We start from the raw sequence: 26,603 nt of genomic DNA, 5'->3' as shown, positions 1-26,603 counted from the left end.
TACCCAAAATGGACAGTGAGAATTAAATAAGTGTTCATTTTATTTTATATGCACCTTTTTGCTTTTGCTGGCTTTACTGCTTTAGTTATGAATTCCTGTCATTATAAAAATAGAGCTGAGTCAAACACAAAGCTCTATATACTCTCCTCTGTTGTTTATACAGTATATAGCGTTTAATTTAATTTCAATTAATTTAATAGAATTTTCTTTTCAGCTGATATACTGCTATCCCATGCGTGTCTTTTTCTTTTTCTCCGTTCTATACTCTATACTCTATACATTAAATCTCGATTTTTATTAATATTAACCAATTTATACCATGGCAAAGTTGAAAAATCAATTCTGATTGGTTTAGATGCTGTTTGTTTTTTTGTTTTTTTTTGTATAGCAGTGCTACAAGGCAAATGTCTCAGAAATATTGTTGTAGTTCAGGCATTTTTATAGTAACTGATTCACAGGAGCCATTTCTGGTGGATATTAACATAATTTTAAGCCTAACAGTAAATAAAATTGTTTAGTTTTAACAAAGGTTGGGTTGAGATGAAGATTTAAGTAAAGAGATGTTTATTTAAAATTTAGGGTCAAATGGAAATAAGTGTCACTAATATAAAAGCCCTTGTGTTCACTTAAATAAAGAGAAAAATAGATAAACTGTTGAGTGAAAGATATATTGTATATTAATTTATTACATGGATATTCCACAACATTGGATTATTAAAACAATAGTAAATTTAAAATCACAATGTTTTTATATATATATATATATATATATATATATATATATATATATATATATATATATATATATATATATATATATATATATATATATATAATGGAAACATATCAATAATGCCATGGTATAAGAGATGGTTGCACATTGGGAAAAAATGATTTTTTTTTTTTTTTTTTTTTTTTTTTTTTTTTTTTTTTTTTTTAATGAAATCCCTGTCATGCAAAAAAGAGCTCATGACTGTAGATTATTCCACGTTATGTTTTCCTGCCACATAGAAATGAATTATGCCACTATGCAAAAATTTTTTACAGTTTCAGCAAAAGCAATTCGAAGGTTCACTGGCTATTTTTTAACAGCTTTAATGTAGCCAGTTCACCAGTCGCATGACTTTGCACTTTCTTGTCAATTTGTTAGTTGCTATGAAACAAAATGTCTGCTGTCTCCATACATTAATTATAGCACATTGCCATGCCTTGATTGTTTGCGAGTTTTGTTTTGTGATAAACTACCTTAACATTTGTCATGTGTGTGTCTTTCTTTATGCTAAAAACCAATAATAACCTTAACCATAACATCCTGTCATGCTTGCTCATAATCATAATTTTCTTTACCATTTGCTTCCACTAATACAGAAAGCTGCTGAGAAACTTAAAGAGGAGGAGAGGAAAAAAATGGCTGAAATGCAAGCTGAGTTAGAGAAACAAAAGCAGCTAGCTGAAGCGCATAAAAAAGCCATTGCCAAATCAGAGAAAGAGGCACAGGAACTCAAACTCATGATGCAAGAAGAAGTTAGGAAGAGAGAGGTTGTTTCTGTGGATGCTGAGAACCAAAAGCATAATATTCAGCAAGAGTTGAATGAACTCAGAATAATGTCAGAACAGCAGATCAAATTAAAAGGTCAGCTGGTGGATGAGGCTCATCAAAGTCGAACCAAAATAGAGGAGGAGATCCGTATTATCAGGCTTCAACTGGAAACTACATTGAAGCAGAAATCCACTGCAGAGACAGAACTAAAACAGCTAAGGGACAATGCTGCTGAGGCAGAGAGACTCCGTAAAGCAGCTCAAGAGGAGGCAGAGAAGCTCCGCAGACAGGTCGCTGAAGAAACTCAGAAAAAGCGCAAGGCAGAAGAAGAGCTAAAGCTCAAGACTGAAGCAGAACGAGAGGCTGCTAAGCAGAAGCAAAAAGCTTTGGAGGATCTTGACAAGCTGAGGATGCAAGCTGAGGAGGCAGAGAGATGCATGAAACAGGCTGAGATAGAAAAATCAAGACAGATCAATCTGGCTCAGGAAGCAGCACAAAAAAGTGCATCCGTCGAGCAGGAGCGCAAGCGCATGTCTTACGTGGAGAAGACCTCAAAACTTGAAGAATCACTCAAAGAACAGCATGGAACAGTCATTCAGCTTCAAGAGGAAGCCGAACGACTCAAAAAGCAATCAGATGAAGCAGACAGGGCAAGAGAACAAGCTGAAAAAGAGCTAGAAAAATGGAGGCAAAAAGCCAATGAGGCCCTTCGCCTCAGGCTGCAGGCCGAGGAAGAAGCCCACAAAAAGTCTCTTGCCCAAGAAGAAGCAGAGAAGCAAAAAGAAGATGCTGAGCGTGAGGCAAAAAAGCGTTCCAAAGCTGAAGAATCTGCCCTCAAGCAGAAAGACATGGCAGAGCAGGAACTGGATAGGCAAAGGAAACTGGCTGAATGTACAGCTCAGCAGAAGCTCTCTGCTGAACAGGAGCTCATCCGTTTAAGGGCTGACTTTGACCATGCAGAGCAGCAGAGAATCCTGCTTGAAGATGAGCTTTACCGCTTAAAGAATGAGGTCAACGAAGCTCTGCAACAGCGGAAAATGCTTGAAGATGAACTTTCCAAGGTAAAAAGTGAAATGGAGATACTTATCCAGCTAAAAAACAGAGCTGAGAAGGAAAGTGTGTCTAATATTGCAGAGAGAAAAGAGCTTCTCGAAGCTGAAGCTGCAAAAATGAGGGAACTTGCAGAAGAAGCAGCTAAACTTCGTGCAATTGCAGAAGAGGCAAAAAGGCAGAGGCAGGTAGCCGAAGAAGAAGCTGCGAGACAAAGAGCAGAAGCTGAAAGAATACTGAAAGAAAAACTTGCCGCAATCAATGAGGCTACTTGCCTTAAAACAGAAGCAGAGATAGCACTCAAAGAGAAAGAAGCAGAAAATGAACGTCTCCGAAGGCAAGCTGAAGATGAGGCATACCAAAGGAAGCTTCTTGAGGATCAAGCAAACCAGCACAAACAAGACATTGAGGAGAAGATTAATCAGCTCAAGAAATCTTCTGACAATGAATTAGGGAGACAGAAAGCAATTGTAGATGAAACCGTCAAACAGAGAAGAGTTGTTGAAGAGGAGATCCGTATCTTAAAACTTAATTTTGAGAAGGCATCATCTGGTAAACTTGATTTGGAGCTTGAATTAAATAAACTGAAGAATATCGCAGACGAAACCCAGCAGAGTAAGTTGCGAGCCGAAAAAGAAGCAGAGAAATACCGCAAGCTTGCTTTGGAGGAAGAAAACAGAAGGCGAGAAGCTGAAGAAAAAGTTAAAAAGATTGCGGCAGCAGAAGAAGAAGCAGCTCGACAGCGCCAGTCCGCCCAAGACGAGGTGGAGCGTCTCAAAAAGAAGGCAGAAGAGGCCAAAAAGCAAAAGGAGGAGGCTGATAAAGAAGCTGAGAAACATATTGTCGCAGCCAATCAGGCAGTGCAGAGATGCAGTGCTGCTGAACAGCAAGTCCAGAGTGTCCTTGTGCAACAGAAGGAGGACAACCTTGTACAGACAAAACTAAAGGAAGAGTACGAGAAAGCTAAGAAGCTTGCCGAAGAAGCAAAGATGGCCAAAGAAAGGGCAGAGAAAGAGGCCGCCCTTCTTCATCAAAAAGCAGTTGAGGCAGAGCTTCAGAGGCAAGCTGCCGAGGCTGAAGCTGCCAGCCAAGCCAAAGCACAGGCGGATGCAGAGAGACTGAGAAAAGAGGCTGAGTTGGAAGCAGCCAAACGTGCTCAGGCAGAAGCTGCTGCACAGAAACAGAAACAACATGCTGATGCAGAAATGAATAAGCACAAATTGCTGGCAGAGCAAACCCTTCAGCAGAAGTCTCAGGTTGAGCAAGAGCTTACTACGGTGAAACTGCAGCTGGATGAAACCGACAAGCAGAAATCCCTCCTCGATGAGGAGCTTCATCGCCTTAAAGATGAAGTCACTGATGCTGTTAAACAAAAGGCCCAGGTAGAGGACGAACTATTCAAGGTTAAGATTCAAATGGAGGAGCTCATGAAACTCAAGCTCAGAATTGAAGAGGAGAATCAGCGCCTTATCAGAAAGGACACCGATAACACACAGAAGTTTCTGGCTGAAGAGGCTGAGAACATGAAAAAGTTAGCTGAAGATGCCGCTAGACTGAGCGTAGAGGCTCAGGAGGCTGCACGCATGAGACAAATAGCAGAGTCTGACCTTGTTCAGCAAAGGGCACTTGCTGAAAAAATGCTTAAAGAAAAGATGCAAGCGATTCAGGAAGCGGCCAAGTTGCGAGCTGAAGCTGAAATGCTTCAAAGACAAAAAGACATGGCGCAAGAACAGGCTCAGAAACTGCTTGAAGACAAACAGATGATGCAACAACGACTTGAAGATGAGACCAAAAAACTAGAAGTAAAGCATTTAACCAGTGTCAAAGAGGCTGATGAGCTGCGCAAATCAATCACTGAACTTGAAAAAGAAAAGGCTAAATTGAAAAAAGAGGCTGAAGATTTGCAGAAAAAGTCTAAAGAGGTATTGTATTAAACATGGTATAAATACGCCACTTAGGTCATTAACCCCCTCCCTGAAAACTAACATTGCTTTTAAAGAATATAATTTTTTTTATTTATCCATGTCATTTTCTCTGGGCAAATCTCTAGATATATTATTACCTTTTATATTAATTGCATTAAAAGTACTCAATCAGTTACGGTTATACAGTTAATTTGTTTTGTGTAGAGAAATGTCTTGTGTGCTAATCATTCTCTCTCTTCCTCTGTAGATGGCAAATGCTCAACAGGAACAAATTAAACAGGAGAAAACGATCCTTCAGGAGACATTTGTCTTAGAAAAGCAGCAGTTGCTTAAAAAAGAAAAACTAATCGAAGATGAGAAAAAGAAACTAGAAAGCCAGTTCGAAGAAGAGGTGAAAAAATCCAGAGCACTCAAAGAGGAACAAGAGCGCCAACGAAAACAACTGGAGGAGGAGAAGAATAGACTTCAGACGACTATGGAGGCTGCTCTTAAGAAACAAAAGGAATTTGAAGATGAAATGCGAAATAAACAAAAAGAGATGCAAGCGTTTGAGAAGAAAAAGCTTGAGGAGGAAAAACAGCTTGCTGAGGAAAACCAAAAATTACGTGAAAAACTTTTGGAGCTTGAAGTAATTCGAAGTCAACAAATAGAATTGGAATACCAGCCTAGAGACCTTAATGGACAGAGTGTTGAAGTGGATAGTAGAAATGGAGACTCTGCCTTATGCTTTGATGGCATTCGTGAGAAGGTTCCAGCGAGCCGCCTGTTAGAAGTAGGCCTCTTAAGCAAAAACGAATATGATAATCTGACCAAAGGCAAGATCACAGTGCATGAGCTTAGCCAGACAGAAAAACTTAAGACTATGCTTAAAGGCAGTAACTCTATTGGGGGCTTACTTGTACACCCATACAGGAAAATGCCCATTTATGAAGGTATCAAAGAGAAGAAAATTGCTCCTGGAACTGGTTTAGTATTGCTAGAAGCACAAGCAGCCTCTGGATACATCATTGATCCTATTAATAACAAGAAGTTATCCGTCAACGAGGCAGTGAAGGAAGGCCTGATAGGCCCTGAACTTCATAACAAAATGCTGTCTGCTGAAAGAGCTGTCACTGGCTACAAAGATCCCTATACAGAAGCAAAGATTTCACTCTTTGAAGCCATGAAGAAAGGTCTCATTTTGGAGGACCATGCCATCAGAATGCTTGAGGCTCAGATTGCAACAGGCGGAATCATCGACCCAGTCAACAGCCACCGTGTACCCATTGAAACAGCCTATAAGCAAGGTCAGTTTGATGCAGAGATGAACAAAGTTCTCCAAGACCCCTCTGATGAGACCAAAGGATTCTTTGATCCAAACACCCAAGAAAATCTCACATACTTGCAGTTGATGAAGAGGTGTGTCACAGATCCTGAATCAGGAATTATTTTCCTACCGATATCAGAAACAGCTGTCCTTAATGCCAAAACTTTCACGGATGAAGAAACTAAGGATATTTTCAATAAGACAACTGTGTCTGTGCCATTTGGAAGATTTAAAGGAAAGACTATTACAATTTGGGAGATAATTAATTCTGAATACTTCACAGATGACCAGAGAAAGGACTTAATTCGGCAGTACAAAACGGGCAAGATAACAGTCGAAAAGATCATCAAGATTATAATTACTGTTGCTGAACAAAAGGAAAAAGCAAATGAGCACGAATTCGATGGCCTTAGAGCACCTGTTCCTGCTGCAGAGTTGCTAGAATCAAAGGTTATCGACAAAGACTTGTATAACAAGTTACACAAAGGAAATGTGACTGTCAAAGAAGTGTCTGAGATGGAGTCTGTACGCAAAGCTCTGAAGGGTAGCAACTGCATTGCAGGCGTTGTCATCGACTTAACTAAAGAGACCATGCCTTTCTATGAGGCTTTGAAAAAGGATATGATGAGACCAGGGCCTGTTCTGTCTCTCTTAGAAGCTCAGGCTGCAACAGGATTTATCATAGACCCTGTAAAAAATCAGAAACTTACAGTAGACGAAGCTGTCAAAGCAGGTGTTGTTGGCCCTGAGCTACATGAAAAACTGCTGTCTGCAGAAAGAGCCGTCACTGGCTACAAGGATCCTTACACAGGAAAAACAGTGTCTCTCTTTGAGGCGATGAAAAAAGAACTGATTAACAAAGAGCAGGGAATCAGATTCCTTGATGCACAACTGGCAACTGGAGGCATTATAGACCCGGTTAAAAGCCACCACATTCCACAGGACATTGCCTGCAAAAGGGGCTACTTTGATAACGAAATGTATAAAGTCTTGACTAACCCAACAGAAGACATCAAGGGTTTCTATGATCCGAACACACAGGAGAATGTCACATATCAGCAGCTTCAGAAGAGATGTATTACTGACAAAAAGACTGGGCTTCAGCTTCTGCCCTTGTCAGAACAAGCAATCAATGCTAAAGAGGAACAGAAGATCAGTGAAGCACAGACTAAGGAAGCAATGACACAGGCATCAGTAGAGATTCCGTGTGGACCATTTAAAGGCAGAAAAGTTACCATCTGGGAGATAATAAATTCCGAATATCTTACTGAGGAACAACGACTTGATTTACTCAGGCAGTACAGATCTGGAAAAGTGACAATTGAGAAGATAATAACGATTGTAGTCACAATTGTTCAAGACAGAGAAACCAAGACACAAGAACAGTCTGCGTTCAAAGGACTTAGGGCTCCTGTCCCAGCTAAATCCCTTTTGGATTCCAAAATTATTGATAAGTCAACCTATGATTTGCTCCAACAAGGTAAGAGGACTCCACACGAAGTCAGCAAGAACAACTCTGTTAATAAGTATCTACAAGGCGCTGACTCCATTGCTGGTATATATCTGGAACCAACAAAGGAAAAGCTTGGCATTTATCAAGCAATGAAAAAGAACATTTTGAGACAGAACACAGGAATTTCCTTGCTTGAAGCACAAGCTGCTACAGGTTTCATGGTAGATCCCGTTAAGAATCAGTTTCTCACAGTTGATGAAGCTGTTAAAGCAGGCCTTGTAGGACCTGAACTTCATGAAAAACTTCTTACTGCTGAAAAAGCTGTTACTGGCTACAAAGACCCATTTACAGGCAAAATTATCTCCTTGTTTCAAGCCATGCAAAAAGAGCTTATAACCAAAGACCATGCCATGCCTTTCTTGGGGGCTCAGATTTCCACTGGAGGAATTATTGATCCAGTAAACAGTCATCGGATTCCCAATGATGTTGCATGCCAGCGAGGATATTTCAGCAAGGAAATGGCCAGCCTTATGGCTGAAGACTCAGATAAAAACAAAACATTCTCTGACCCTGAAACTGATGAGAATGTGTCATATAAACAATTAAAAGACAAGTGTATGACTGATCCTGAGACTGGCTTAAACCTCTTACGACTGTCCAAACCACAGGCACCAACAGTAGTTGAAAAGACTTACCTTTATACTGAAGAACAAATCCAGAGTGATCTATCTACTACTCAGGTTGACCTTCCAATTGAAGGCCTTGCTCAGGGCTCAATGTCCCTCTGGGATGTTATGAACTCAAATTTGCTACCTGAAGAAGAAAGGACAAAACTCCTGGATGAATATCGTTCAGGCAAACTAACCAAGGAGCGAATGATCATTATAATCATTGAGATAATGGAGCAGAGAGAAATCATTAAAGGGGAGAACATCAAGTCTTATAACATGGGCAGGCGCCGAGTCACAATTGAAGAACTCTATAGTGCCCGAATAATTGACATAGAGACATACAACCTGCTTAAGCAAGGGAAGAAGACCATTCGTGAGATCATGGAGTTGCATAGTGTTAAACAATACTTGTTCGGTACTGGCAGCATTGCTGGTGTTGCCCCTGATTCCAAATCTAAAACCAGTGTTTATCAGGCAATGAAGAGAGGTCTTATTAATCCAGAATATGCACTCGTCCTCTTAGAAGCCCAGGCAGCAACTGGCTTTATCATCGATCCTGCCAAGAATGAAATGCTCACAGTTGATGAAGCAGTGCGTAAAGGTGTGGTGGGGCCAGAAATTCATGACAAACTTCTGTCAGCAGAAAGAGCAGTTACTGGGTATAAAGATCCATACAGTGGCAAAATAATTTCCCTCTTCCAGGCAATGAAAAAGGACCTTGTGCCAGATGACTATGCTTTAAGGCTGCTTGAGGCTCAGACCGCAACTGGTGGAATAATAGATCCAGAATTCAACTTTCATCTGCCAGCAGATGTTGCTACACAACGTGGATATATCAACAAAGAAACATATGAAAAACTCAATGATGAAGTTAAAGGATATGTTGATCCTGTTACAGAGGAAAAACTCTCATATGCACAACTGCTCAAGAGATGCCGGCTTGATAAAGATGGACTATATTTGCTGCCTTTAGCCGAAAAAAGACCGATGTTTAAGGGTCTCAGAAAAGAAATCACAATCGAAGAATTGATACGATCACAAATCATCGATGCAGAAACAGTCTCTGCACTTAATGAGGGTTTGTTAACAGTCGAAGAGGTAACCAGCAGGCTTAAGAAATACCTTGAGGGCACAAGCTGCATTTCTGGTGTGTTTGTGGAAGCAACTAAAGACCGTCTTTCTATATACCAAGCTATGAAGAAAAATATGATCAGGCCAGGGACTGCTTTTGAATTGCTGGAAGCCCAAGCAGCCACAGGATACATGATTGACCCAATTAAAAATCTGAAATTAACAGTCGGTGAAGCTGTGAAGATGGGAATTGTGGGCCCAGAGTTTAAAGACAAGCTCATGTCTGCTGAACGGGCTGTAACTGGCTACCGAGATCCTTATACAGGTAAAACTATCTCACTCTTCCAGGCTATGAAAAAAGGCCTGATTCTCAAAGATCACGGAATTCGTCTTCTTGAAGCTCAAATTGCCACTGGAGGAATCATTGACCCTGAGGAGAGCCATCGCTTGCCTGTAGAAGTGGCTTACAATCGTGGATTCTTTGACGAAGAGATGAACGAGATCCTGTCCGATCCATCTGATGATACCAAGGGCTTTTTTGACCCAAACACAGAAGAAAATCTTACCTATCTGCAGCTAATGGAGAGATGCATCGTCGACCCAGAGACAGATCTCCTGCTTTTACTCTTAAAGGAGAAGAAACGAGAGAGAAAGACATCATCCAAATCCTCAGTTCGCAAACGCAGAGTTGTTATTGTTGATCCTGAATCAGGCAAAGAAATGTCTGTGTATGAAGCCTATCGCAAAGGGCTCATTGATCACCAAACCTACCTTGAACTTGCAGAGCAGGAATGTGAATGGGAAGAAATCACAATGACATCATCTGATGGTGAAGAGAAGTCCATCATCATTGACAGAAGATCAGGTCGCCAATATGACATCGCTGATGCTCTGGCAAGAGGTCTTATTGATCAGTCTTCCCTTGACCAGTATCGCTCTGGCAACCTTGCCATTACAGAATTTGCTGACATGCTGTCTGGAAACATGGGTGGCTTTCGCTCCCGTTCATCGTCCATTGGATCCTCTTCCTCCTATCCAATGAGTCCCATACCATCCATCAAAGCACCCGCAGTTGTGTGGAATGATCCATCTGAGGAAATTGGACCTGTGGCTGGCATTCTTGATACAGACACTCTAGAGAAGGTTTCAGTCACTGAAGCTATGCACAGAAACATAGTAGACAGCATAACTGGACAAAGATTGCTTGAGGCACAAGCTTGCACTGGTGGCATAATAGACCCATCCACTGGGCAAAAGTACTCTGTTGTTGATGCAACCAATAAGGGTCTTCTAGATAAGATAATGGTTGACAGAATCAGCCTGGCACAAAAAGCCTTCAATGGATTTGATGACCCTAGAACCAAAGTGAAAATGTCTGCTGCTCAAGCTCTTAAGAAAGGCTGGCTATATTATGAGGCTGGCCAGCGTTTTCTGGAGGTTCAGTATCTAACTGGTGGTCTTATTGAACCAGAGACTGAAGGAAGAGTCTCTCTGGAAGAGGCCATCAAGAAAGGAGCTATAGATATCCGCACAGCCCAAAAGCTTAGGGATGTGAGCGCTTATTCCAAATATCTTACATGCCCCAAAACTAAACTGAAGATCTCTTATAAGGATGCAATTGACAGGAGCATGGTTGAAGAAGGAACTGGGCTACGGTTGCTAGAAGCCTGTTCCCAGTCTAGTAAAGGCCTTTACAGTCCGTTCAATGTCAGTGGTGCTGGGTCTGCTGCTGGCTCAAGGTCTGGATCCAGAACAGGATCAAGATCAGGTTCAAGAAGAAGTAGTTTTGATGCCACTGGCTCCGGCTTCAGCATGAACTTATCCTCATCTTCCTACACGTCCAGCAGTTATACTCGCAGATTCTAATACTGACCCTGCTATGCACTTAGCCAAAAATCTCACACTATTATCAGAAATATGACCTTGCAACTCTAAATAGGATAGTCTTTAAATAAGTCCCCCACCACACACTACAACTGCATAAAACAATGATATATTTATTCATTCTAATTAGCACGTTTTGTCATGGAAAATTGCATCCCAGAAACTACTATGTTCTTACTGGGAACTGATTGGTAAATAGTTCCTATTATATGTATTGTGGTTTGGGTGCTTAAATACTATGCATTGGTCAACCATGACAAATATTCATGTTAAAAAATTTAATTCTAATTCTAATTTCACATCATTTGTAATACCTGAGTAATGCTGAACATTTTTACTCAAATACCACTGCTGATTTTATAGAACGTTATTATGGCTAACTGCATTAACTGTCTAGATTTTGTTATAGAGAACTTTTATTTAATACTACTACTAGCCTGCATTTGTACTTTAATTCAAAAATGTCTTTATATTTTACTTGGATTAGTTTTCAAGTTAACAAACAAGAAAATATGCCAAAATGGATAAGCAAATAGTTAGCAAGTACAAAAGTATCCATTTCTTTTTTTATGCATGTATATGGGCGGTTTACAAAACATGCCATCATGGATAATAGTAGTGTTGTGCAAATAATATTGCTGAATGTATAGAGAGAACTATTACCTGACATTTTGATATTAACACTGGAGAAGGAAACACACTTCAAGAAACATAAACTCTGCCACTATATTGCATCTCACAACCCACAGTTATTCCCTGATATATGCCTTATTTATTAACATCTAAGTGCCCTTAATAAAACTCTTATTAAGTGCACAATATCCCTCACCACCATGAAACCCCTACACAGTTCACAATCATTTCATTCAAGGGGTCCTGGTGTATAGTACCAAGAAGATTTAGGATGTCTGACCCTACCTCTACTCATAGCATCCGGACAAACGTGAATTCGATGCTGAGCATTTTATACTTGTAAGTTACATCAGCAATATAATATACTATATATTAATATTTATATTAATACCTCATCTCTGTTTTTTTGTATTTTAACAAATCATACGTTATGGTCAATATTTAGTATCAGTGTATTAGAATTTCTTTCTCCGCAGACTCATTTTGAATATTAGATGATGAACCAAGTGTGCAAAAGTCACTGATGATTTAATCTGGTTCTCTCTCTCTCTCTCTTTCAATTTTTTTTCCCAGAGTTTATCTATAGCCAACACGGTAGTAATTGAAGAGAATGTTAGTGTGATCTTGAGCAGTAAAATCGATGCTTGCCAGCAGCCCTCAGCTACAACTATTCAGGTAAGATCTTGTTCAATTATGAAATTTGAACGACATATCCAGAGTGTTTATCGTATAACCTGGATATTATTTATGTATGAATGGTGGTACACATTCTGTTTCATCCATTTTTTTGTTGATTTTTGTTGTTTCATAGTATCCATTCTTTTGTTTTTGTTTTGTAGATCTGCAGTGAGCCTTTCATTCGTTTCTTCTGTTGCTTCTGCAGTATCATTTGCTCAGAGAAGGTAGAGGCTAGGGTTACACAGATGTTTTCCTTGAATATCACACCAACAATCGACTGCCATCGACTGTACATTTTATGGTGTCACCATCCACACTGTCCGCACACAAGCTCAGAAATTCTCTTAGCGAGTCACTGTTTTCCATCAAAGACTAAATATAACTTCGCTGACCATTTTGACAGTAATGTTCTGAAATTTCTTCTAATCTCTCATTTTACTTTAAAATTACACAGTTTCAAGCATTTAATACGCATTCCCCTGGTTCCCATGATCCAGTGTGTGCTACTGTATTCTACACAGTTTGAGTTTAACAATACAAATGTGTGTATTAGGAAATATTGTGGAATTATTTTTATTTTTTTTGTTTCTCCATTTTTAACAAAGATAGTGATTTCTTTTTTTTCCTTGACCAGTGTTTCTTCTGATCCACAGTTTATTTTCTTGAAAGTACTTGACTTGTGTATACCTTCATATTTGTTTTCCATTTTCTTTATTTTGATATCATGTCCTGTAATATATTTTCTTCTGCATGGTTTACTAACTTAATGACATTTTAGAAGATTGAGATGAAATGCAGGCATATATGAATTCCATGATAAGTGTCATTATGGGGTTAAAACCTTATTATTACAAATGTATGAAATTCAAACCGACCTGTGCATGAGGTATATAATGCTTTGTGATAATAATGAAAATAATAATGAAAATTGCATTGCTTTTAAGAATAACCTTATATTCTAATGTAAATAAAATAATTATAGAAATAACATTTGTCTGTTCTTTTTAAGTTTTTTTTTTTTTATTCTGTTGATATACACGTTCATTTCAAATACGTGAAAATATTAATATGCTTAAATAAGGCACAACACTTCTTGGTCTTATAAAGGTCTTTCTAGGCCAAAAAAAATAATACAAACAAAACAGTGTTCTTATTATCTGTATTACAGGAAAAAAAATAAAAAATTGGGTATTGACAAGTAGTAAGTTATGAGTCATGGTTTGGACCACACAAGTTTTTTCACATTTGCCTATTTATATTTTATTTATATACAGTATATTCGAGCCTAGCAAGAGATTAATACACATTAACATAAGTATTACGTATTATTCAACATGATCCTTTTTTACATTTTTATTTTAAAAATTCTTCTTAAAATCCCAGAACAGGATTAATGCAGATTTGCATTTAAACTATATTAACATTGCTTTGACATATAAAAGGGTTAATGGTAGCCATTATTTACAGTGTTGTTATTATTGACACTAAATAGCAATTGTTGAATAAAATAAAATACCAAAAAATTCAAACACTTTTTGTTTTATGTTTAATTTTAATGCAATAAAAAGATTGTATAGGCAAATAAACTGTCATTCATTTAACACATTTTTCATTTGCTTTCAGTCACTTACTATACGAAAAACCAAAGAACTCTCAACAGTAATTAGTTAATGGCCATATAAAAGGTATAATTTTTATAGGCATAATATAATGTTTATGAACAGATATGTATGCTGTACAATTAGAGCCACAATGAAGAAGTTTCATATGATGGACATTTCCCTAGAATTGGACCCATAAGCACACTGTCCTGACTGGGCATCTAACAATTAGACAATATACATAAACGTGTTGTTTTCAAAGGAAATTAATGTAGGCACGAATCATAAATCAGTCAGTTTTTGATGTTTGAAAAAGGTTAATATATATATATATATATATATATATATATATATATATATATATATATAAATTAATGTGAGAATAATTTAATAGCACTGATTTGCTATGTTCTGACTATTAGACTTAAAATGTGACTTCATCATCATAGTAAATGAATGGTAGGCGAACCCCGTATAGTCAACTACTAAAATATGATTTAAAAAATCATCTAATATGGACGCCTGAGCTTCTCACCTATAGTCCTTTTTTAAAGAAATACATATTTTGAGAGCAGCTCTCACAATGCAGTGCCTAAAGGTCCCCAAACATCATTAGAATTACAGATGACATTGTGTCTTGTGGTCAGATGAGATCAAAATCAAACTCTATAGTTATGCACAGAATCTCTGCAAATTCAATGAATAATGATTCTGAAATCAGTGTGTTGGAAAAATGCAGTAATTGTGTTTATTATTTATTCATATCCATCATGTTTTTGTTATTATTTCTCATTTAATGAAAAGGACGGCAATCATTTTGAAGGTTGACTGTATAGTTTGACAACATTTTGGGGTTTATGTAACAATATTTAATGTTATACAATATATATTATAAACCTATATTGAATGCTTATTTCTTATATGTTTTGTTTATTAGGTTAATTACATTACACTAGTCAACACTTGTTTACACTAAAGAAGTATATCTAAAAAATGCACTTGTGGAAGGTAGACAATAACTAAGTGTAACTCATCTGTTGCTATGCCCAGTTTGTCAGCACCCCTCTACCATGTCCACCTCTGGGAAGAGATCATCTTTCTGTTCAGTCTCTGCCCATAACATCGCTTTCCCCTGTCCAAGATGGACATTATAAGGTAAGTTCCAAAAAAAGGAGCAAATATCAGACTGTAAAAAAAAATACCATATTCCAGACAGTTGGACCTGCTCTTGGGTATGAGTATATATTTAGGTCCAACCAAGTGTCATTAAGCTGGTGCCCAGAGAAATGATGCCCATAGTTCCTGACATAAATGTTATTGGCAATGAGCATGGATCAAACACTCAGTTCAGGAGGCCAGGTGGTAAAATACCAATCGATGAACTACAGTGCATCGGGGAAGTTTTCCACTTTTTCACAAGTGCTCCACTTTTTCCACATTTTATGTTACAGCCATATTCAAAATGGATTAAATTCATTGTTTTCCTCAAAATTCCACAAACAAAACCCCACAATGACAAAGTGACAGAAGTTTGTTTGAAATCTTTGCAAACCTATCATCCTTGAGATGTTTCTAAAACTTAATTGGAGTCCACCTTTGGTAAATTCAGTTAATTGGACATGATCTGGAAAGGCACACACCTGGCTATATAAGGTTGAGCGATTGGGGAAGAAGGACCTTAGTCAGGAAGGTGACCAAGAACTCACTGGTCACTCTAAAAGAACTCCAGCGTTTCTCTGTGGAGAGAGGAGAACCTTCCAGAAGAATAATCATCTCTCTGCCAATCAGGCCTGTATTGTAGAGTGGCCAGACGGAAGCCACTCTTTAGTGAAAGGCGCATGACAACCCACCTGGAGTTTGTCAAAAGGCACATGAAGGACTCTCAGACCATGAGAAACAAAGATTGGAACCTTTGGATGAATGCTAGGTGTCATGTCTGGAGGAAACCAGGCAACGCTCATCACCTGGCCAAAACCATACCTACAGTGAAGCATGGTGGTGATGGCTTCATGCTGTGGGGATGTTTTTCAGTGGCAGGAACTGGGAGACTAGTCAGGCTCGAGGGAAAGATGAATGCAGCAATGTATAGAGACATCCTTGATAAAAACCTGTTCCAGAGCACTCTGGACCTCAGAACAGCACAACGACCCTAAGAACAGAGCCAAGATAAAGTGTGGCTACAGGGCGACTCTGCGAATGAACATCTCTGGAGAGTACTGAAAATAACGAAGAATGAAGAATGGGAGAAACTGCCCAAAAATAGGTGCCAAGCTTGTAGCATCATCACACTCAAAAAGCCTCGGGCTGTAATTAAGCCAAGGTGCTCCAACAGAGTATTGAGCTGTGAATACTTATGTACATGTGATTTTATTTTTATTAAATTTTTTTTAATACATTTGCAAAGATTTCAAACAAACATCTTTCATGTTGTCATTGTGGGGTGTTTTTTGTATAATTTTGAGGTAAATAATGACTTTAATCCATTTTGGAATAAAGCTGTTACATAACAAAATATGGAAAAAGTTACGCACTGTGAATACTTTGCAGATGCACTGTACATTAAGATGATTTCAATTCCATTTCAGTCCAATAGGCAATGCATCCCTGCTCATATAAGGCCCAGGAGGTGAACTGTGTAGACAGGCTGGCTAATGATGATGCAGATGAATACCATTAGCCTCATCCAAAAGACATAGAACATAGGATGTATCTATATTGAACAGGTAAACTAGAGCATATATATCACTGTTCTGATGGAAATGGATCGGTGGTCAGTAATCAGCAATGTAGAAAGAGTCCTGGACAGAAAGCTGGTGCATGCTGTGTTATCTGGTTGATATGGTTGTTTGAATGTTATGCCATCGGGAGGCCTTTGAGAAGGCTGATCCTTAAGGTTTGGCAAAAATGATAAACCATCAGCTCAGCAGCAGGCAACTTCACTTCAATGTTGACTCCCTATCAGCTAATTCATAATTCTGCTTAATCTTAGTTCCCTCTATTAGTTGTTTCTGGGGAATTTAAAACGCTGCATTTTTGAGTAGCATCATAATCACTATTTATGTTGCTCTTATATTTCTTCTTTGTAATGCAAATTGATAAAAAGTGGCTTCTTCTCTGAAGGCTGTTTACTTCCTTTCAGCCCTACACAGAATATAACAAATTATGCTTAATGACTTACCTTCATTTGTCACATATACATTACAGTGACATTATTTCTTCACATATCCCAACTCGTTCCGAAGCTGGGGTCAGAGCACAGGGTCAGCCATGATGCAGTGCCCCTGGAGCACAGAGGGTTAAGGACCTTGCTCAAGGGCCCAAGAGTGGCAGCTTGGAGATGCTGGGGCCTGACCTTCTGATCAGTAACCAAGCACCTTAACCACTGAGCTACCACTCCCCTTCATTTCCATAGTATATAAAAAGCTCCAATATTTTTGGAGATTGCACATGACCACATGAATCTTTGTCATTTTGCCATACAAAGGTGCCAAGGGGCATTAAGATGACATAATGCAAGAGTCAAAAAGTCATCCAGTTAATTTGAATTTTGAGCTGGGTTGCAAGTCAAAACTATTATCAACAAAGAATTTAACTATTGGTTGAAATAGCTGATGATCATCTTCTGATGTCATTCTCTGCTTCTCTAGAAGCAAGGTCAATTTCAATCAGACAGGCCATGCTAGAAAAACTGATGTGGTGCTCCATTGTTCCACTGGAATTCCACAGTAAGGATGGGAAAGGTGATAGTCAGCAACACAACAAAGGCCCTAGCAAATATGGAGTTTGCTACATGCCGATCTAATTTTGAATGATTAAAGACCTGCCTCTTACCTTTGAAGATGTAGTAGTTGATGAAGTACACTGCATATGTTGGAGAACTACATATTAAATCAGAGTAAGTATAGCTACGTTTCTACAAGTGTTACATTTCTCTCTGAGCACGGCTGAAACACCGGTCATCAGTAGTGAGTAAGCAATGCTCCAACTATTTAGGCACTGACAAACATTCAGATAAAACTCAGCAGTGAGTTTTTACTAAAGAGAAATCCTTGTAATCATCACTGACTGTGTAATAGCATTCAGACAGCAATCAAAGTCCACTAAGTTTGTTCAAAACACGGACATAATTGCAAAACTTTTAAGGTGAATATACAGTCCAAATGATCAAAACACAATCAAAGGCAGAGGAAAAAACGGGCAAAATTAGACACAGTACATGCCTGAGTTCCAAGACTAAATAACACAAAACAGATTGTAATATTCGTACTTGATTAAGAAGACACAGATGAGAGAGATTAGAGTTAAAAAACAAAACAAAAACAAAACATAATTGCTAGCAAGCATAGGCATCAATCCAAAATCTCACAATGATATTGTTACAATGCATGTCATCTATAAGTCATAAGCAATACAATAGAAATAGCATAATGATACACTGTGCATTCATCTGTATTTTACTGAATAAGTATATTTTTCTATCCAATTTTAGCATGCTGAGGTAAAAAAATATGGGTAAGGCAAATACATACAGTAGCAAATTTTGTGCAGTAAATGAACAGCAAGATTATATGGACAAAAGATTGAGGACACCCGAGCATTCGATTTGTATGTGCTTTCTGAACATCCCCATTTGTTCCATTTGTCATTAGTTAAGTTAATGTAGGGTGAGGTCAGCATTCCAGTTTATCCTCAACATTTATTTGTGCACAGGGACATTGTCATGCTGGAACAGGTTTGGGTCTCCTCAAGTTAAGGTCAAATTGAACTGTATTACATTCAAAGGCATCCTATACAATTGTGTGCCTCCAATTTAGTGAAGAACCACAAATGGCTAGAAATGTAAGGTTTCCTATACTTTTGTCCATATAGTGTGTGTATGTATGTATGTATGTATGTATGTATGTATGTATGTATGTATGTATGTAGCAAATGTTATGTTAAATTACTGTAGCTCCATCAATTATAGACTTATACAGCTATTTAGAAAAAAAGGAAATGTAAAAAATCATGCATCTAATTTAAAATAAATCAGCTATTGCAATTCTCAGACTAATGAAAAATGTTTAATTGAATTATTTGTTTATTCGATTTCACATTATTTGCTAAATGCATTAGGCATAGGCTAATGTCCCATTGCACAATGTTAAAATTGAATCATCACCTTCCTCATTATTATCCATGACTGTCTATATGGATGGGTGTCTAAGCAAGGATTTAAATGTAAAGCCAAAATGTCTCTGAGGCCATCTAGTGGCTGTTTGTTTAGCACTGTGTAAATCCTGCACATTTTTATAAATACAATTTCCACTAACAGAACCCAAATTTTACATTTGTGCATAGATTTTGGCTTCAATTTTTGCAAGCTGGCATCTTTTATTTCGACCTAAAAGATTGCAAAAATGCAGATGGTGCCATGTTGTCCACTCATATACAGTCATTGGTAACAAGCTGCACTTGTCACACTGCCCAAAATTTTGCTTTTCATTTCTTCCATTTTCTGTCATCTGACACAAATTTATGCCAAATAGTTGATGAAAGATGTGAAAACCTGAAATTCAGCTTCATTATTATTGCATGATTCATGCTATTTATTTCTACTGCCAATTATAAGTTTTGCTTCTTGTATTAGCAATGCTATATATTAAATTCACCTGCATGCCCAACTTCGTTTTCAACAGCTGTGGAACTGTTGAATTACCTACAGTGACAAAAAAAAAAGCTTAGATGTCATTTCTCTGTAACGGCTTTGTATATATGTAATATGAGATCATTAAAATGCAAGAAACCAGAGTGTACAGAATGTGCTCTGCATGTCTCCTGACACTTCCCAGGATGGACACAGAAGAATGGAGCCAGTGGCAGTCTGAGTTTCGAGGGCAGATCCGGGCACTGCGCCACTGGCTGAAGAGCATGGAGATGAGATTGCCTCCTGTGGATTCGGCAGTGAGTTCCACAAGCCCAAACAAATGCATTAGCTTCTCTGTTGCATCCTAAAGGTTCATAAGACGGAGTGATTAAGCAGCATACTGTGTAATAGTAACTCGAGTGGGTTTTTTGTACTGTTATTAGCATACATATATTTCTTTACCTGGGAAAGTGAAGGTAGTTAACCTTTAAATATTTTCCCTAAAATCTCAGCAGTGGTGCTTAAGGTTAAATTGTATCTTCAATCATTAAAGGTACAGTATATTAATATTATTTACAGTATATAAATATACATATCATACATCCCAAGATTTACCGATAGGGGTGACATCACAGCAACAAGGAATGATACATTTTAGTGAAATGTGAGTGTTTAGTGAGTGTTAATGATTGCGATACATGCAGTAAATCACCTGTCATTAACATTAACATTCAAAATGTTACTAACACACCTCTTCTAAAACACTTCACACTTCTGCTGTGATATTCTGAACTGTTGGCAACAGAGTTTTTATGTCAAAAAGTAGAAAATTAAGGTGATTAGTTTCTTGTTGCTGTTTAATGGTACATTGTCCTTTTGACCAGTAGCTGCCCTGCTTTTTTCCAGATGATGTTCTAAAAGTGTGTGTGTGTGTGTGTGTGTGTGTGTGTGTGTGTGTGTGTGTGTGTGTGTGTGTGTGTGTGTGTGTGTGTGTGTGTGTGTGTGCGCACTCTTCAGTGTTAGCAAATGACATTACAACCTCAGAGGCCTGGCACCAGAGAAAGAGAGAGTTAGGTGCAGTTCCTATCAGGAAAAGGCACATCCAGGCACAGTCTATTGTGCTGTAAGTAGATAGGGAGAGTGGGGTGCACTATGGCATTGGAGGCCTCTTCACACATGAAAGAGCACACAGAAAGAACATTAGATTTAGATGAGAGGATGAGGAGGAAAAGAAAAATTGGATCCTACAGAGGCAAACGTCTAAGATCTGTCCATATAAACCCTGGTGTAGCATTTTGTCAGCTGTTATTGGTTAGTGCTTGCTTATAGTCTTTCATAATTAGCATGGGTTTGACTAAGACAGCATAATAATAATGATGATGATAATAACATCTATAGCATTAGTATAGCATTAATAGCATTATTTGTTTGTGTTGTTCTTGATTACTTATGACATATAAATAATGAAACATAATACACAATGACATTATTATATAATAATGCACATACAATACATAATTCCACTTCATAACACATCATTTTTTTATAATGATGTGTAGTATATCATTATAAATACAAAGTGGAAAAGAAAGTGGCATGATTTAGGATGGACACTATATCACCAGTTTTCAGAATGCAATGATTTGCCCACAATTAATTCATAATAGATCATAAAATGCATAACAAATGTTTAAACTGAGGAAATGTACAATTTATAGGTAAAAATTAAGTCATTTTTTTTATTTGATTGCTGCAACACATCTCAAAAATGTTGGGACGGAGCAACAAAAGTAAGTAAGTGTTATGAAAAAGAAACAGCTGAACATTTTGCAACTTATTGGGTTTGTAACATGATTGGGTATAAAAGATTCTTTTTTCTCTCATGATTGGGTATAAAAGAGCTCTTTAATGCAAGGGAGAAGCCATATGTCAACATGATCCAGAAACACCACTGTCTTCTCTGTGTCAAAACTCACTTAACATGGACTGAAGCAAAGTGGAAAACTGTTCTGTGGTCAAGCGAATCAAAATTTGAAATTCTTTTTGGAAACCATGGAAACCACTTCCTCCAGACTAAAGAGAAGGGGACAATCCTGCTTTTTATCAGCACTCAGTTCATGGTATAGGGGTGCATTACTGATTGAAATAGAATGGGCAGCTTTCTTATCTGGAAAGGCATCATCAATGCTAAAAGGTATACATATGTTTAGAGCAGCAAATGCTTCTTTCAAGATAAAGTCTTTTTCAGGGAAGGCGTTGCATATTTCAGCTAAATTGCATACTGCATCTATTACAACAGCATTGCTTCATAGTAGAAGAGTCTGGGTGCTAAACTGGCCTGCCTGTAGTCCCAAACATTTACAATTAAACATTTGGTGACAGTTGGTGCATTATAAAACAAACTATATAACAAAGCTGACCCAGGACTGCTAAGCACCTAGAATCCTGTATCAGAAACAAATGGAACAATATTCCACTTTTAAAACTACAGCAACTGGTCTCAGTTCCCAAACATATACAGACTGTTGTAAAAGGATGCTACACAGAGATCATTTTGGCCCTGTCCCAAATTTTCTGGGATGTGTTGCAACCAAAATGTCACATTTCCTCAGTTTAAATAGTTGATATGTTTTCTATGTTTAATTGTGAATAAAATCTGAGTTTATAATATTTGCCAATCATTGCATTCTGTTTTTTATTTATTATTTTGGGAAGTGGGGTTGTACACATTTGTCCTTTAGATTATTAGTTTGTTCTTTAAAGCATTTTTGTTGGTCCAGGCTACAGTAAGGATTCTCAAACCCAAGGTTTTTTTATTTGATTTTTTTTATTTTTTATTACGGGATTATTTCCAGAATTGTGGAGTTTACTGCTATAATATCTACTACTATTTTTCAACACCTCTAAACATTTCCTCACATGTCTATGCAATAATACTAAATTGTATGTCTTCTGAGGTTAAATGTTCTATTTAGGTTAACATTTCCTAAAAAAAATTGTAGCATTGCAGCTCTGTATATAGCAGGAATTACCTAGAAATAAGTTTCTCATATGTTTTTTTTCCTTGATCCCCAGTGCATGGGCCTCTTTTCTGTCTTCTCTTTTGACTTCCTGCTGATATTGAATAGTTGGATAAATACTGTGTCTTAATGGTTTTCTCTTTTCACTCCACTCTTTTCACTAAAGCAAAGTCTGCATTTGAAATTAGCACTGCATGCATAATATTCAAACAGACTCAGAATGGTCTATGAAAGGGGTTGAAAGCTTTTGGATTCTTCTTGATTCTCCATAAACATCTTATGGCATTGAACAGGCATTGAACCACAATGGTTTTCTTAGTGATGCTCATGGGAAAGAACAACATTCCACAAACTAACATAAAACACTGATTAGCTGTAGTTATTTAGCACATGAAGACAATGTAAAGGCCCTGCCTTTGTAAAACCTCAGACATAATTAGCATCTGACAGCAGGGCTCCCTTGTGTAAAACTTGCACTCTTATCACAGTGTTCTGATCAACTCGTTCTGCACCACAGGTCCAAAAACACTAAAAGCAGCTAATTACTGAACATTCTGAAATGTTGATTACATTTATTTACCTTATATTTAACTGTTTATAAATATTTTAGTTGTCAACTGTGGGCAAAAAAAATGCAGTGTTTTCAACTACTTATTCTAAACACCTGCCCAGGCAAGATCAGGATGAAATTTAGCATGACATAAATGTTCTCCCTGAGAATAGACTCTGCATAGCTGTTGAATAGATGAAACTGAAGGCATTTGAAGTTGTTCATTCTTTATTTCCCCCTCAGTGACTCAGCTTCTAGTATTCCAGACATCCCAGCAGGGAAGACCCCATCCCAACACACACTCTCTTCTGGGAAGTGAACTCTGGGGTGATAAATTACTGTGTTTGTCAAATAGTGCTTTAGTTTTGACCCTCTGACTCGAAAGAGATCCTTTTGTACATATTCATTTATCACTTAGCACAGGCCTCACGTGAGACGCATGGAAAGAGCAGTGTCTGCTCAAGTGCTAATTATGGTGTACTGGAGGGTCCGTTGAAGTCTTATTGAATTTAAAGGCAGAGAAGAGAGAGTGAAATGTTGGGGGAGGGATACAAGTCAGTAGGATTAATCCACTTTGGTGCTTTCAGGTCTTCGGACACATGGGGTTTTAGATCAAATTTGGCCTCATCTGCAACCCATTTGGCATCACACAGATTCGCCCCTACAATCTGCTTTGTGAACATACTGAGGCTATTGATTTTAGAAATTAGTGAATGATATGCAAAATCGTAATCTACATGATATTGCTTTAGCTAACTGTAATTACATGAATCAGAATGTTATTAAATATGATAACCATATTCTTTGGTCATTATTATACTTGTTTTATCTTTGAGTTTTTTTGTCTATAACTAACCCAGTAGCATGTATAATTAAGGAGAGAACAAGCTTTTCATTATTCTGTCCCTTTCTTTTATTGCGGTATTACATGGTCGGTGGAGCAGATTGATTTTGAGTAGTAAAAGCTGTGGCCAGAGTCAGTGGACAGAGACAGTCTGTGTCAGAGGGAACAATATAATTAACTCATTGAGGAGATGACTGTGTAGGGATCAAGGATCAGGTGTCTCACAGACTGCAATTTTTGGCAAGTGCAGAGTGAGACCATGCCAAACCTCTGATTGTTACAGACACTAAAATGCAAGAGTTCACACATTGCCATCCTGTCTTCAACGCAATACACTTCAGTACCATAGAATGCCTTCATGAATAAAATTGTGTCTAAAGAGTTAGAAGGTGAAATGTGAAATTATAATTTAGGGGTACAGTGAGGAAAATAAGTATTTGAACACCCTGCTATTTTGCAAGTTCTCCCACTTAGAAATCATGGAGGGGTCTAAAATTGACATCGTAGGTGCATGTCCACTGTGGGAGACATAATCTAAAAAAAAAAAACAGAAATCACAATATATGATTTTTTAACTATTTATTTGTATGATACAGCTGCAAATAAGTATTTGAACACCTGATAAAGTCAATGTTAATATTTGTTACAGTAGCCTTTGTTTGCAATTACAGAGGTCAAACGTTTCCTGTAGTTTTTCACCAGGTTTGCACACACTGCAGGAGGGATTTTGGCCCAATCCTCCACACAGATCTTCTCTAGATCAGTCAGGTTTCTGGCCTGTCGCTGAGAAACACGGAGTTTGAGCTTCCTTCAAAGATTCTCTATTGGGTTTAGGTCTGGAGACTGGCTAGGCCATGCCAGAACCTTGATATGCTTCTTACAGAGCCACTCCTTGGTTATCCTGGCTGTGTGCTTCGGGTCATTGTCATGTTGGAAGACCCAGCCTCGACCCATCTTCAATGCTCTAACTGAGGGAAGGAGGTTGTTCCCCAAAATCTCGCAATACATGGCCCCGGTCATCCTCTCCTTAATACAGTGCAGTCGCTCTGTCCCATGTGCAGAAAAACACACCCAAAGCATGATGCTACCACCCCCATGCTTCACAGTAGGGATGGTGTTCTTGGGATGGTAGTCATCATTCTTCTTCCTCCAAACATGTTTAGTGGAATTATGACCCAAAAGTTCTATTTTGGTCTCATCTGACCACATGACTTTCTCCCATAACTCCTCTGGATCATCCAAATGGTCATTGGCAAACTTAAGACGTGCCTGGATACGTGCTGGTTTAAGCAGGGGAACCTTCCGTGCCATGCATGATTTCAAACCATGACGTCTTAGTGTATTAACAACAGTAACTTCGGTAACGGTGGTCCCAGCTCTTTTCAGGTCATTGACCAGCTCCTCCTGTGTAGTTCTGGGCTGATTTCTCACCTTCCTTAGGATCATTGAGACCCCACGAGGTGAGATCTTGCATGGAGCCCCCAGTCCGAGGGAGATTGACAGTCATGTTTAGCTTCTTCAATTTTCTAATGATTGCTCCAACAGTGGACCTTTTTTCACTAAGCTGCTTGGCAATTTCCCCGTAGCCCTTTCCAGCCTTGTGGAGGTGTACAATTTTGTCTCTAGTGTCTTTGGACAGCTTTTTGGTCTTGGCCATGTTAGTAGTTGGATTCTTACTGATTGTATGGGGTGGACAGGTGTCTTTATGCAGCTAACAAACTCAAACAGGTGCATCTAATTTAGGATAATAAATGTAGTGGAGGTGGACATTTTAAAGGCAGACTAACAGGTCTTTTAGGGTCAGAATTCTAGCTGATAGACAGGTGTTCAAATACTTATTTGCAGCTGTATCATACAAATAAATAGTTAAAAAATCATATATTGTGATTTCTGGATTTTTTTTTTTAGATTATGTCTCTCACAGTGGACATGCACCTACGATGACAATTTCAGACCCCTCCATGATTTCTAAGTGGGAGAACTTGCAAAATAGCAGGGTGTTCAAATACTTATTTTCCTCACTGTATGTACTGAGTGAATATAGTAAATCTAGCAGTTATTTGTCAGTATTAGAAATAACCTTTAGTGCCCTCAATTTACAGTATGTAAAAAAGGTTAATAGGTTAAAAAACTGTGCATTGTTGTAAATATTGCTATAATGTAATGTGACTTCTTTCTATAGTGGAATTTCAAAAGAACACATTTACAGGTGAGCTCATTTAATGTATAAAGAATGGAGTTGTAGGTAATGCAAATCTTTTATTTAGGATTCCCAAAAAGGCTCACATTTGACTACAATTATAATAATAGTGGAACTGTGGCTTTATTTTTATTATTACATTAAGAGCTTGAATATTTAAACTCACTATCCAAATCCTTCTGATAGACATTAAAGCAAAGGTCATATCAATACTGCACATATGTATCATTTCTGAATCAAAGTTTAGTAGGGGTAAATCATTTTACCTCGCTGGATTTTCTTTCCCAGGACAACCTTAACAACAGGCATTGTTACTGCTTTTTTTTAATCATTGCTTCCTTTTGACTGTTTTATATCCTCCAATGTCTTCAGTCTTGGGGGATGGGTCAACGTTAATAATTTAAGTGCTTAGTGTAGTGGTTGAAGAGTCTCTCGTACACAGTTCCCACTGGAATTACAATGACAGATTCATGTGAAGAGGGCATATGAATTCTGTCTCGCTTTCATCTCTCTCTTCGTCAACTGCCCCTTTTTTACCCTCAGCTGCTCTG

General features: G+C 38.0%; 2 protein-coding genes across 29 annotated transcripts in view; both read left to right on the top strand.

Moving 5' to 3' along the window:
• plecb (plectin b) overlaps positions 1–13,199 on the top strand; it is a 124,717-nt gene extending 111,518 nt beyond the window's left edge. For 22 of the 26 annotated variants that reach the window (XM_083542886.1, XM_083542885.1, XM_083542884.1 and 19 more), the window contains 4 exons: positions 1,369–4,512; positions 4,763–11,872; positions 12,107–12,208; positions 12,373–13,199. In XM_083542886.1, coding sequence (XP_083399012.1) covers positions 1,369–4,512; positions 4,763–10,882 — 9,264 coding nt within the window. In that variant the 3' untranslated portion in view covers positions 10,883–11,872; positions 12,107–12,208; positions 12,373–13,199. The remainder of the gene's footprint in view (positions 1–1,368; positions 4,513–4,762; positions 11,873–12,106; positions 12,209–12,372) is intronic. The other 4 variants (XM_083542876.1, XM_083542872.1, XM_083542870.1 and 1 more) reach the window with 1 other exon arrangement.
• A 1,589-nt stretch (positions 13,200–14,788) lies between these two features.
• Positions 14,789–26,603, top strand: part of macf1b (microtubule actin crosslinking factor 1b) — a 37,529-nt gene continuing 25,714 nt past the window's right edge. For 2 of the 3 annotated variants that reach the window (XM_083543478.1, XM_083543477.1), the window contains exons 1-3: positions 14,791–14,967; positions 18,302–18,324; positions 19,644–19,755. In XM_083543478.1, coding sequence (XP_083399604.1) covers positions 19,645–19,755 — 111 coding nt within the window. In that variant the 5' untranslated portion in view covers positions 14,791–14,967; positions 18,302–18,324; position 19,644. Of the gene's footprint in view, positions 14,968–18,301; positions 18,325–19,643; positions 19,756–26,603 lie in introns of all 3 variants that reach the window. The other variant, XM_083543474.1, reaches the window with a different exon arrangement.

Source organism: Silurus aristotelis, assembly GCF_946808225.1.
Source record: "Silurus aristotelis genome assembly, chromosome: 1".
NCBI classification, from domain to species: Eukaryota; Metazoa; Chordata; class Actinopteri; order Siluriformes; family Siluridae; genus Silurus; species Silurus aristotelis.
The sequence above is the reverse complement of the archived record's forward strand: the minus strand, read 5'-3'. Positions and strand labels throughout refer to the sequence as shown.